Source organism: Lepidochelys kempii, chromosome 3, assembly GCF_965140265.1.
Source record: "Lepidochelys kempii isolate rLepKem1 chromosome 3, rLepKem1.hap2, whole genome shotgun sequence".
Taxonomy (NCBI): Eukaryota; Metazoa; Chordata; order Testudines; family Cheloniidae; genus Lepidochelys; species Lepidochelys kempii.
In genome coordinates, this window is record NC_133258.1 from 182,165,060 (window position 1) to 182,178,949 (window position 13,890).

The following is a 13,890-nucleotide window of genomic DNA, read 5'->3' on the forward strand; positions in this document are numbered from 1 at the left end:
GAACAAGTAAATGAGAAATAATGTGAGTATTTTGAGATAACTTCAAGGCACAAACCCAAAGAAATGCAGGCTTCATCTGCCTGCATGCAAGTCAGAGAATTAGGGCTTGATCCTACACCTGTTGAAGTCAATGGGAGCTTTGGATTTTCAAGAAAACAATCAGACCCCTTCATTTACTCATAAGTATTCAAAATGCTCTCACATGTAAAAGTTAAAGGATCTCTGCTGACTCCTCTGTATGTGGAAGCCTTCGAGAATAAGTAGTCTTATTAAATCAAACATACATCAATCCATAGTGTGAATAAAAATATTCCAAAAGCATGTAAGTGATGAACCATTGCATATCTCTAAAAATTATTATCTCTTTATATTGTAACTCGGGAAAATTTTGTAATTCACTGTCTTCACTTAAAAACAAAGCAAACATTAAAGTCCAGTTCTGAGCATGAATTTAAAGGAGATTTAGTTGGTTGCATATATTAGATCAGTTGTACTTTGGGATAAAGACACCTGTAGATTTGGTAGGGGATGGGAGGGAAGTATTTTCTTAAAATAAAATCACAGTCCAAATTTTTTCCTTTCTATACTAACATCAGTTTTCTCAATCTGCTTAAACATAATGTGCAAGATAGGATGGTAAAATGAAGTATTTGACAATATTTTGTAAGTCCTTTTATTCGTATTCATTTTTACTTACATATAAATATAATGGTGTTTAAGGAAAAAGAAATTATGCATAAACAGTACTATTATTATTTTTAATTGTGGTTCCTTACATTTAACAATGTTCTTCTGAATTAGAATGATCTTGGTTTGACATAAATGGGCACACTCAATATCAAAGCCATGAAGGCTTAATATTTTGTCAAAATATTATATTAGCATCTCTTTCTTCATGGTTCTCAATGATAATCTAACCACAGTAATTTACACTCTGATCCTCTTCCAAAATTATTTTCAGCCTTCCTTACCAAGATAGAGGCTTCATCAGCCTTTGCAGCAGAAGTCAATATAGCTTTTGACTTTTTTAACTAGTGTGGTTCTGACAAAATAGAACAGAAAAAAATAGTGGGTGGAGTGACCTGTAGCATGGATCCTTCATATCCCTAGAAGATGCCGCCATCATCATGATATACCTCCACCCCACTTTTCTCTAATAAGGGGCATGTCTGCCTTAGGTATTTTCTATAACCCCGGTTGCCTGTAACACTAATCACCTCATGATATTTAATGTATTTATGCTTTCAACATGCATGGAGTATTATTATCCCCATTTTACAGATGGAGACCCGGGGCACAAAGAGACTAAATGGCTTCCCCAGGATCACTCAGGAGGTCTGTGAACAAGCAAGGATTTGAATGAGGTTCTCCCAAATCTCAGACTAGTGCCTAACCACCAAACTGGAACAAAAGAGGTCAGAAGAAGCTAGAATACAATAGAGTTATTTTCTCAACTCCGTTGAGTTGGGAGGGGATAGTTTGGTCCTTCTGGAACCTGATCTATTGCAGGCAGCTGTACTAGGAAAGGGCTTATGTAGTATGCTAGGAGAACCAATCTCCATTTCCCCGAGAGTTAGAGGAGTCTTCAGGCAGGTTCTACAAATCAAACCTAGGCACTGTATGTGGTTCTGTATATTTGCTTAGGTATTTTGGCTTATTCCGGCAGCATTGGCAAAACTCTGAGAATGGATTTGGTTTGAAAATATCCAAGCCAATAAAAAGAAGCAGGGACTTGAAATGAGGCCTTGCCTCATGTGTTCATCTCATGGAAACAAGGGGTAATGTCTTGATCTTATTTAAGTCAATGGCAAAACTCTTAATGATTTCAGTGGGGGCCAGAATTTCGTCCAGAATATCTTTACCTACATTTATAGTTACATGGGTATGGATTCGTGAGGATAATTTTTTCCCTTCCAAATATTTGGAATATATATTTTTATTTATATTTGAATATATTTAAAAAAAATGGAAATAATTGAAAATTGTTGCAAAGAGCTTTAAAATGTTAACTTCAGTAAAATCTACAGAGCTCTTTCAAACTTTATACAAATCTTAATGTACTCCTCCAGGCAGTCTGCCCCTCCTTTCTGCCAACTGGTTGGAACGCTGCTAGTTTTACCTTATCTCATTTACAAATGTGACATTTTGAACTGTCATTGCATATAAAATCAACATGAATAAGGTTAAAAACTTTGACTCTTCTTTATAGAGAGAAATATTATGCCCTCTTGAGGAATAAATGAATGAAATGAAACTCCTCATGGTGGAATGTCTCTTTTTACTTATATAGATGTCTCTTTTTACTTATATAGTCTCTGGTCCTGAAAGCTCATGAGAATCCCATTGAAATCAATGGGCATTGGTTATCAGTTTTCAGGAGCTGGGCTACTATTATTAGATCAATCTTACCAGAACAGCTTATGTATTACAAAGAAAATAGTGATTCTGAATGATTAAATTACAATACAAAATCTCAGGACAGAAAAGGGACATTGTCATCCTGAATTAAAAAAAAAAATTCTAAGTATCTTCTGGAACTACATTTCAACTGAATCTGATGGGCAAGTTGTTATAGTTTCCAATCACATTTTCCTATATTATTCAAATTATTTCCACTTTTGTTGTGTAAAAGATCCATACAATCAAAATAGGAATTAGATTTGCTGGCTAACTATAAAGTAGAGCTGTCTGGGGATTTTTCTTTTTTTCTTTTTTCTTTTTTTTTGCCAGATTATTAGATTAGCAAAATCAAAATTTTCCATGGGAAAAATATCTAGATTGCTGATTATTTTTCCATCAGGAAAATCCAAATGAAACATATCATTTTAGGTTGGGTCAACTTGAATTTAAATATTTCCATTTATCAAACAAAATATAAATGTTTTGTTTCAGGTCAGTTTGAAATTAATCTGTGACCACCTGAGCTGCTGCGGTGATTCATGGGAGTTGAAGTTCAGATGCCTCAGGCCCCTATTCTTCCCAATGGGTTGGGCCCCCTGGCTGGTCACAATTCTTATGATGCATTGTGGTCTTCCCTCTGGCTGATCTAGTGGAATGCATCATGGGAGCTGGAGCTAGGGCGCCAAGCCCATAAGAGAGAGCGGGCTATGAGACCCCTGAACCTCAGCTTCCATTAGGAACAGAATCTATGAATCTATGAACAGTAGCAGCTAGGTGAATGCAGTTTTATGTAGAAATAAAGCATTTGATTTAGAAATATCAAAACACCTTATTTTGATTGGGGAATGTCCAAACGAAATGTTTTGACATATCCAAAACAAAATTTGTTTGGAATATTTTAACTTTTTTATCTAGATTTAAGAAAAAAACAAAGGTTGAAATATCAAAATTTCCCAAGAGATAAAAATTGCAATTTCCAACGAGCTCTGCTATTAAAGGAAAGCAATGCAACTCCTTCTGAACAGAGTACCCTCTGAAGGGAAACAGGGAGGGCAAAGTTTAATCATTTTCCAAATTCCATACTAAAAAAGATACTTGAGACTTGAGCAGTGATTAAATTGCACAGATGTGTGAAATAGACCACACAGAGATTCCCAGAAACTTAGGCAAATAGTTTTTTGTTATGAAAGATTCTTTTTTTTTTGCATTACTTTAGTGCCTATAGGCCCCAACCAAGATTGGACCCTCAATGGAGTAAACACTCTATAAAGTCATAGTAAGAAATATTCCTTGTCCTGAGATTGTTACAACCTAAATAGACAAATGGTGGGAGAATGGAATTTTTACTCCAATTTGGCAAGTCGGTAACTAAAGCACACACATACAATGATTTGCCCAAGGTCACACAAGAAGTCTGTGGCAGAGTAGAGAACCAAACCCAAGCCTTCTGAGTCTTAGTCAAGTGCCTTAACTGCAAGGCCAGCCTTCCTTTGTGTTATCAAGTTTGACAGATTTTCTAATAACTTGTTTGAAAACATACCACAATGAGCTGTAAAAGCAAGAATTCCATGCTTAGGAATTGTTGACTTCATTGGACTTTGCTTTAGGATTGTAGGGCAGATTCAAAAACCTTTAATGCCTTCAGCACACATATTCTGATATTCATGTTCCTTGGAGAATGCTTGAAATAGAAACTGCCCTCTTTCTATTAAAAAGTACTTCCAGAGATTAATTTGACTGTTGTTGGGCTTCCAACAGTTGTTCTCATTGCACAGTTTCTAAAGGAGGTTAATGTGTCTGTCCCTAGGGCTATTTGAAGGCCACTTTCTTATTACCAAAAAAAAAAAAAAGAAGAAGAAGCTAATTCCACATGAGATGTTAAAATAGAGTTGAGACATCCCTGACATGGCTTTGGGGATTGATAATGTAATAAAAAAAGCCTTTTATTATTTATTTTATTGTATTGTTTGTGGTGTTATTTGTGTATTTTATTTACTGTTGAGCACTGACCATGTGCTCAGAGCTTTCCAGATCATGAAGCACTCAAGGTCCAGAGGAGTTCACAATCACAGAAAGAGGCTGATGGTTAAAATCCAGCTCAGGTAATAAGTGTCTAGAATTTGTAGCTATTATTATTTATTATTTACAATGAACTATATTTATTTATTTGTTGGTTTTACAATAGCGCTTAGGGACCCTAGTTGAATCAGGAGCCCTTTGCATATTAAAAGATTGTTACCCTCTGGAATCTCTTGGGTGGCCTCAGTGAAATGAGTGGATAGTTTCAGTTCATTGCCTGGTCGATGAACTACCAAGACACAACACAACCATTACCACCATAGGGTTGCCAACCCTCCAGGTTGGCCTGGAGTCTCCCGGAATCGGCATCGATCTCCCCGTGACTACTGAAAACAATCCAAGAGATTTTAATAGGATATTTTAAGAAAATGATGATACGGCATACTGGGGGGGAGTGGAGGATCTCCCGGAATAGCTTCAGTCAGAGTTGGCAACCCTATACCACCAGCACCCTTGTTGGCAATCTTAGCAGAGAAACAAAGGAGCCCCAAATTTCCTTTCACTCTGGTAGTTCAATGCTGACATGCAAGAGGGATCATTTTCAGGGCTGCATGTAAAAGACGTGTAGGCTGTGCCTACATGGAAAGATCACTGCTTCAGTTGGTTTGCTGAAGCACTGAAGTGAAATGACCTGGGCAGATTTAGTCCCTCGGTCATGTAAGCAGGAAATGTTACATTGTGTATACTGTCTGTTTGATTAAATACTTATATGACCCCATCACTGTAGTATCCGAATGCCAAACAAACATGAATCTATATATCCTCACAGCATAGTACTGAGGCATTACCTCTATCCACTTCCCCCAACACCAAAACAGCTTTGGTGCGGGGCACTGATTTACCAGTGGGGGAGGCAAAAGGAAGGAAGACAGTGTTGTCTTGGAGAAGGGGTGTGTCAAGTAGCACAGGTGGTTGGACTGGGTAACACAGCAGAGGAAAGGAGAGAGAACAAGAATATAAGAGAGCAATAAATGGAAAAGAGACAGCAGGCTCAGAGAGGTGAGAGACAACAGACAAAAAAGAAAAAGAAAGAAAGAAAGAAAGAAATACAAAGGAGAGAAAAAGAGAAAAGAGAGAGAGAATGAAAACCCTATCCAAGCATCAAGGTTGTCTGTTGTTAGTCAGACAGGAAGTCAAAGATAACCCCTAGTTTGCAGGTCTGTGTGACTGGGAGGATGATGATGGGTTCAACAGTGACAGAGAATGAGAGGAGTGGAGAGGATTGTGACAGGTGTGGCAATTACCTGCAGTATCCTGAACAAACTTTATTGAATTAAACTTAATTCATAGGGTTTAATTTATGTATCATTGTGGACCAAGGATTGTTTGCAATTCTATGGGGAAGGAGGACAACAGCCCTCTAGGAACTAAGAACAGTGGTGGGGGAGGTGGTTAGGCAAATTAATTCAAGTAATAAAACCTCTAAGGAGCTATCACCACCTGGAGAGAGGCTCCCCGATACTAGTTCAAACTGGATGGTCCAGGGACCAACAGATAAAGAAAGGGTTTTTTTGGATGCATATCCTGAGTTTAAACTGACTCAGAGCCTTCTTAATGATCCAACAAATGGGCAGACTCTTCTATCCAAGGGAGGCCCCAATCTTTTCTCGGAAGGGTTGGAAGAACTTGCCGCAGTCTGTGTGCTTGTTGTGAGCTAACAGCTATTGTGAACTTACAACCAAAGGAAAACCTCTGTGTAGGATTTGAAAGGCTGTTTGTTAGCATGTGTGGGGTTCTTTTACTGTTTTTAATGTTTTCCCTGTAATGCTTTTACCTTAAAAATATGCTTGCTTAGAAAGAGCTGTCTGGTAGTTTTACTGTGGCAATTATACTGTTTGCTGTCCCTGAGGGGAAAAGTAAAGCAGGCTGGCTGACACCACCTGAGTTTGCTGCAGAGGTCACAGTATAGGAGAGAGCTGTGCAATCTGGAAATACCCCAGTCAGGAGGGAGAGAGATGTAGGTCTCCACCCAAGAGAGGTGCTGACTGTGGAGCTGGGAGCCTAGAATGGGGCCCTTGCTGGACCATTGAAGGAAAATAGAGGTGCAATTGTCCTGTGCTGTGACAAGGATTTCAGAGGAATGATGAGGCATTCCATTCTGGCCATGTTAAGTTTAAATTGGCAATGAGAAATCTGAGAGGATACATTGTGGAGAGTGAAAGAGACTGATTCAGGACTGGAGGAAAAAGGGAGAGAGGGGTCAGGATTGGACAGGTATTTTTGTGAATCACTTTATAAAACAATAAAAAAAAGCACACACACACATATGTAAATAAAATATAGCTATAATTTCCACTGAATGCCCCACAAATGTGTGTGGATCCATTGCTCCTGCAAAACCTGATTTTGTGTTCTCAGATCAGATAATTACACATGCATATGCATGGACAGGTGCACAATTACCCTATTTGTATATGAAACTGTGGATTTTTTTCTGGTACACCCATTACATCTCACTCATTAATCATGTAAACTTTCATTACTGGACAACTACAATGTAACAAGATACAAAATCATTAGAAACTACATTTAAAGGAAACCAATAAAGCGTCCACTCTGAACTGTAATAGATATCCCTTTTGGACTCTCCTCCAGATGTGTATGTGTGTGTATTTGAGAGAGATGGACTGGTTACTGGAAAGACGGAAGAGGCTGTACACCAATCTCAGAATAATGAGAGCCTATGAAAGAAGCAGGGGATTGCTATGCAGTTGGAACGATTAAGGCTGTTGAACCATGTTAGCACAACATTGTAGGTTAACAGCTCTAATCTCCTTTACCTTCTAATCCGGGAGCTACTCCAAGAGGTCTTTCCTTGTTTTAAAAAAGAACAGAAGCACCCCAAACCTAAACTACTGGACTTAAATTGCCAAAAACACTGTAATAAAGCTATTCTAGGATGGAGGGTTTTGATCAATTACTGTAGACTACTGATTTATATATAGTATTTGCTACCATGTGGCATTTATTGTTCTTGTCCAAGTTGCTGTTTGATTCTGTTAGCAAGTAATGTCCACAGGAACAAAGAAGTGATTATGTACACCCATCCCTGCCTCTGTCTTGTCTCCAGTCTGCTCAGTCTCAACCCCCTCCAACAGCACCGAACCTTGACCATGTGGGCGAACTTCAGATGTTGTAGCAGCTTAAAAGAAAGAGGGGGGGGGAGTATTAGTGACCTTCATTATGTTGGTTCTTGTCACAGCTGAAAATATGTCAGGGAGGTGTTCCCTTCTCAAGAGAGAATAATTCATTCATTAAGGTTTAGCTCGCACTCATTGGACAGCCACCATCTGGCTTTAATAATTCAGAGTCAAATACTGAAGTTTGGGCTCATTTTATTCAGCACTTACTGAAGTCAATATTCTATTGATGTCAGTGAGGGGTTTGCCTGAGTCATGATTTGTCCCTCCTTTTGAAGTCAGTATTGGTTCATTAGGGCTGCTCAGGTGAGTAAGGGGTGTGGGAAAGGGCCTTTACAGATTTATACTGCAGCAACATTGATAATTTGATTTACATCTTTTCCATGTTGTCCAATACACCAGCAGGAGTAAAATCTGAATGTTGTGGTTGAAGACACTTTTGTTTTCAATGTAGTCCAGAGATAAGACTGTCAGGGTTCCCTCCCCACTCTGAACTCTAGGGTACAGATTTGGGGACCTGCATGAAAGACCTCCTAAGCTTATTTCTACCAGCTTAGGGTAAAACTGCCCAAGGCACAAACTCTTTGACCTTGGAGGGTATGCTGCCACCACCAAGTGATTTAACAAAGAATCAGGGAAAGGACCACTTGGAGTTCCTATTCCCCCAAAATATCCCCCCATGTCCTTACACCCCCTTTCCTGGGGAGGCTTGAGAATAATATCCTAACCAATTAGTTACAAAGTGATCACAGACCCAAACCCCTGGGAGTTAGGACAATAGAGAAATCAGTCAGGCTCTTAAAAGAAACAGAACTTTATTAGAAAGAAAAAAGGTAAAAGAAGCACCTCTGTAAAATTAGAAGGGAAGCTAATCTCACAGGGCAATCAGATTTAAACCACAAAGGATTTCCCTCTGGGCAAAAACTTTAAAGTTACAAAAAGAAAACCAGGAATACACCTTCCTCTCAGCACAGAGAAAATCACAAGCCAAAACAAAAGTAAACTAACACATTTCCTTGCTAATACTTACTAATTCTAACAGAGTTGGATTGCTTGCATTCTTGATCTCTCTCCGGCAAGCACACAGAACAGACAGACAAAAGCCTTCTCCCTCCTCCCTAGATTTGAAAGTATCTTGTCCCCTTATTAGTCCTTTTGGTCAGGTGCCAGCCAGGTTACCTGAGCTTCTTAACCCTTCACAGGTAAAAGGATATCTGGCCAGGAGGGATTTTATAGTACTGTATACAGGAAAGTTGTTACTCTTTCCTTTATATTTATGACAAAGGCTTTAATGTAAAAGGTTTTATGTTAGTACACAGGAAAGTAGTGTATTGAATGTTGTTTTCTTCTAATCACTACTGGGCAGGTAAATTAATTTTTTTAAAACACAGGCTCTCGCTGCTACAATACACTTCATAGTTTGTGTAAAATAAATCTATAGACTACTCACCCTCTGTCTAGATATAAAGGATGGAGTGGCTGCATTACTTTCACAAGAGGCACAACTACTAATGAGCTATGCATGTTATCCAAATAAGTGCCGATAAATACCAGTCTGCAACATCATGGATTTCGCATATGCCACATGTATTAGATTAATTGTTTGAAAAATATTTTAGAGACTAAGAAAAACCAACCTAGAATAACAATTTTTTTACCTCTCCACCTGTACAGCAAATTCCCTCAGCCTTATGAGTCAAACTGTACGGGTCTCAGAGGGAGAGAATAAAAATATATAAATACATTCAAAATTTATGAATTATGTAAAATGTGTTTTTTTAAAAAATACATAGCAATGTCATGGTTTTTAATTCTGATATCTCAGAACCTTCCATGAGTGTGTTTAATTGTAATGCTGAATATAAAGTTTATTATCTTAGTCCTGATTGACTGTTAGATATCGGATTTTGAAGCTGAGGTTTTGCTTAGAAAAGTGCACATTAAAAAATTATGCCATTTCACTCAACCATTTCTCAATGGGGCAGACCCTCAGCTGATATAAATTTTCATAGTTTCATTGAATGGAGCTATGACAATTTATGTCAGCTGAGGATCTCTCCCCGTCCCCAGGTGTAGTCAGAATAATACCCTTCCTCCTTTACAGAGTCAAATACATGCTTACTATTTTTTTCTGCTGGTGCAACTCTGTGCAATTCTAAGATCATGAGCTACATTCTCCTTTTGATCATTCCTCATTCACAGTATTAAATAAACTGCAACAGCAGATATATTTTTATCATTGGTGATGAGTGAGTCAGAAAGAACCCAATTGGCTTTCTGATCCCAGGTTTAGTTTATAATACTGTGAGTTAAAAGAACCATCTTTATACTTACAAACTGAACATGCTTGAACAGGAAATCAATGAGAAACAATAAACATGCAACATGCAGAAACAATAACATTACAGAGTCACGCTCCAGGCCATTATAATTTTGCAGGAGAAATGCCACATTAGAAAGATAGGCAGATGGGGTGGTGGGGAGATTGCTCTGGTAGGTTGTTTTCTTAATAAGGTGGTTTGAAGCTGCTCAGATTTTTGGAATGTCAGAAGTAGTCCCAGCAGAGGAAATTAATGGCCAGAGTGTAGTGAGGCAGCAAAATTCATTGTGTGTCATATCTATATCTAATATATGAACACACATGTTCATTCTGCCTTCAGATGTGCAAATATAGCTTTCATGAAATACAAAGCCATTGTTTTCAGTTACACATTATTGATGACAAAATTATGGAATTTGGCTATTATTCTGTTTTTGTTGTTCAAAGTAAAGGTTACATCAATTAGTAATGTATTAGAATAACAATTGCCCAGTTATTTTTAACTTTTGTTGAGCTTTACAATTGTACAGATCTGGAAACAATAGAATATACAAGCATCAAGTGCTGAAGGTACAATATTCAGATGTAGTAGCAATCTGTGTTAAACAGCTGAAGAAGAACCATTGCTCTCAGAGGACTATTCCTGTAATGGATTCATGCTGTTACAAACCAAGGTTTTCCTCATAGCACAGGATGAGCTTTAGAAAATGTCAGCAAACACGGAGGGTGAATTTGGTCCAATATGTCTAATGGGGAAATGTCAAGTAATAGCAATAATAGAGAATAACCTCTATAGTGAACACCAGTTTTCAACCTTTGAGAAACAGTCATACAGGGTGAAGTTACCTGCTGAAGATCTATCTCCCTCCCCATGTGTAGTCAGAATAATACCCTCTCTACTGATTACAATTTATGTTTATTTTTTTTCCTGCTTGGTGTGGAGGGGGAGACATGAGGCCCTCTGCACTACTTACACTCCACATAGGTGGGCAAGGAGCCTGAGCAGCCACACCGGGGTGCCTGCAAATTGTAGCCAACCACACTGCAATGAGCATGGGATCACCAGAGCCATGTTAGGTGATGGTTTTTCATTTGAAAAAAATTGCCTGTATTAAGAAAAGAATATGAAAACAAAGTGCAGCTTTTAAAGCCTCAGACAAAGCAGCAGGGACTCTTTCCAAAATGGGTTGAAAGTGAATTCCAGAGCTGCTTTGAAAGCTTTAAAGCATTAGGAAACCAAATAGCTGAACCAAACAACATTTGTATGCACCTGCAAATCCCACATTTCTGCATGGAAAACATTGCTCACATACACTAAATGTACTTGTTACTAAACTGCCTCTTTGAACACCTGCAGTTGCAAGAAGACATTTAAATTGAAGTGATCTTTTTTTAAACTTCAAAACTAGACGCAGTTCTTGCCTGTGGCCACGATTTTGGACTATGTGGAGTCCCTGTGGTCATGACTGAAGCTTGAAGTTAAAATGCCTCTGAGGATAGACAGCAGTCTCAGAAGTCTTTTGACATGGTTTCTAAGCTTTTTATGCTTTCTATCCAGCCACCAGTGACATGCTACTCAGCAGGGCGATTCCAAACTGGTGGCTAAGAACAAATGTTTGCGGGGCTTTTTACATTCCTGTGGGATGAAATCTAATGGCCCCTAAAAATTATGCACACTCATAAAACATGATGGGATTATATGAAGCGGGGAGTGGTTATTTATGTCATATAATTAATCAGGAAATTTATCATTTCTGGAGTGACTCATTTTATATTTAAATATTTATATCCTTTTTGTAGAGTGCACAGCTATCAGGGCTAGAGAAAAGAGCTCCCTCTTTATTTAGTCTGATCTTCCATTATAAGTGGTTTTCTAACTCCTTCCTTAACAGCTAAGACACTATCCTGGTGTGCTAGCCATGTTTGTAACAATGTAAAATGGTCTTAGATTATGGATATAGATAATTTTAGGAGTTATATATGGAGAGGAACCTTTCTCCAACTTGCCCTTGCTTTTGTGGGATTCAGTCACTCAATATTGCTTTAATTAAGTATGTTTATTATTATAGCAATATTGCTCTTGCTATGTCAGAGTCATTTTGAAAATTCACAGACTCTATGATCTTGTTCACCCCGCCCCATCCGAGATCTCCATTCACTGATCATAATATTCTACTGTGCAATTTCCATACTCATTTCATTCTTGGAGGCATTTCCCTTAATATTATTATTTATGGTTTTCAGTGGTCGCAACTGTGTTATCCCAGATCAAATGCCACGCCTACATATAAAGCACATAGATTTTTAAAATTGAATATTTCTTACAACTTTTCAATGAAAGTCAATTGATGATGTTGCTTACAAAAATAGAAAAAAGAAAAGGAGTACTTGTGGCACCTTAGAGACTAAGCAGTTTATAAGACAGGTGTCCCAGTGTGAAAAAGAAAGGCGTACTTTGGACGTTGAAGTGTTGAATGACAACACTGAAGACATTTGTTAGGGGATGCTAGTGAAACATTTAGTGAAAGTAAGGGTAATAACACTGACCTTCCCAAAGGTCCAAACAAGCCTCACTTACTGCTATGGTACCTACAATCAAATAGAGGAAGTGATGTGATTAAAAATATTTCAGTCACAGTCATGCACCTTTCCCCAGTGGACTGGTTATGTTTATTGTAAAGCCAGTTTACATTAATATTCTGTTTTACACCAGTAATCCCATTGACATGAAGGTCTATTTGCCCGAGTACAGGATTGAGACCCAAATCTCTAACCATAGGTATGAGCTTTAAAATATACAACCAAAACATATGTATTGACTGTGCCTATTTATGACAGCCTGGTTCACTATATTTGCTTTAGCATTAAATAATGCTAAAAGTGTCCTAATGTAATGGTACTATATTTTGAGATTTGTATATACTTTGCTTGCCACTTTTCTTGCTTGTTATAACTGTCAATGAATTTTAACATTGGTCCAGCCAGTCTCTCTCTCTCTCTTTCTCTTTCTCTCTCTCTCTCCTTTCTCTCTGTGAGGTTCACATGTTGACTGATTTAAATATTCCATAATGACTGTTTGGCATATCCTACAGGCAAAGGTCCAGAAACCCTTTTTGCTGGCTATAACCTCAATGATAATGAGTGGCACACGGTACGTGTGGTTCGTCGAGGAAAAAGTTTAAAGTTAATGGTGGATGACCAACAAGCTATGACAGGTAATGTGCACTTATACTTCATCTTACTGGGGGAAATAAAACAAAACATAAAAAATATTCTATAAATAATGGCCCTTATTCAAAGCCCATTAAAGTTAATGGGAGTGTTTCCACTGATTTTAATACACATTGGATAGGATCCAAAATGCATTCTGTGCAACAGTTAATAACCATCACAAGATACAACCAGAAACTAATCACAATTCACACTAGCTTTACTTTCTTAGGCGTAGATCAACTCACACTGAAGGCAATGGGAATTTTTCTGTTGACCTCAGTGGATGTTTGATAGGGCCCTGAGGGGAGTTCGGAGGAATTTATCCCGTGATAGAAGGTAATCAAACTGCCTTCTTCACCACTCAGATCCAATTTAAACTCCAATTAAATGCCAGGCTCTTTGCACTGGAGTAAATTTCACAGATGTTTCCAATTGTTGGGCACAATCTTTTCCCCTAACTTTTAATAAGTCTTACATTACCCAGCTTAAATAAATACATATTAGGCCACAATATATTCTTGTGTGTTAAAATGGTAATATATAGTCATCAAGAAATGTGAAAGTTAGAAGGCACTGCAAACACTTTAGCACTAACAATAATAAGTACATGAGGCAGTATTAGAGAGAACTTTTATTTGACTTTTCATCCTAAAAATGAAAAGGAGTACTAGTGGCACCTTAGAGACTAACCAATTTATTTGAGCATAAGCTTTCGTGAGCTACAGCTCACTTCATCGG

General features: G+C 38.0%; 1 protein-coding gene across 31 annotated transcripts in view; it reads left to right on the forward strand.

The window, feature by feature from the left end:
• Window positions 1-13,890, forward strand: part of NRXN1 (neurexin 1) — a 1,248,790-nt gene that overhangs the window by 620,755 nt on the left and 614,145 nt on the right. For all 31 annotated transcript variants that reach the window (XM_073339213.1, XM_073339185.1, XM_073339187.1 and 28 more), the window contains one exon: window positions 13,032-13,154. In XM_073339213.1, coding sequence (XP_073195314.1) covers window positions 13,032-13,154 — 123 coding nt within the window. The remainder of the gene's footprint in view (window positions 1-13,031; window positions 13,155-13,890) is intronic.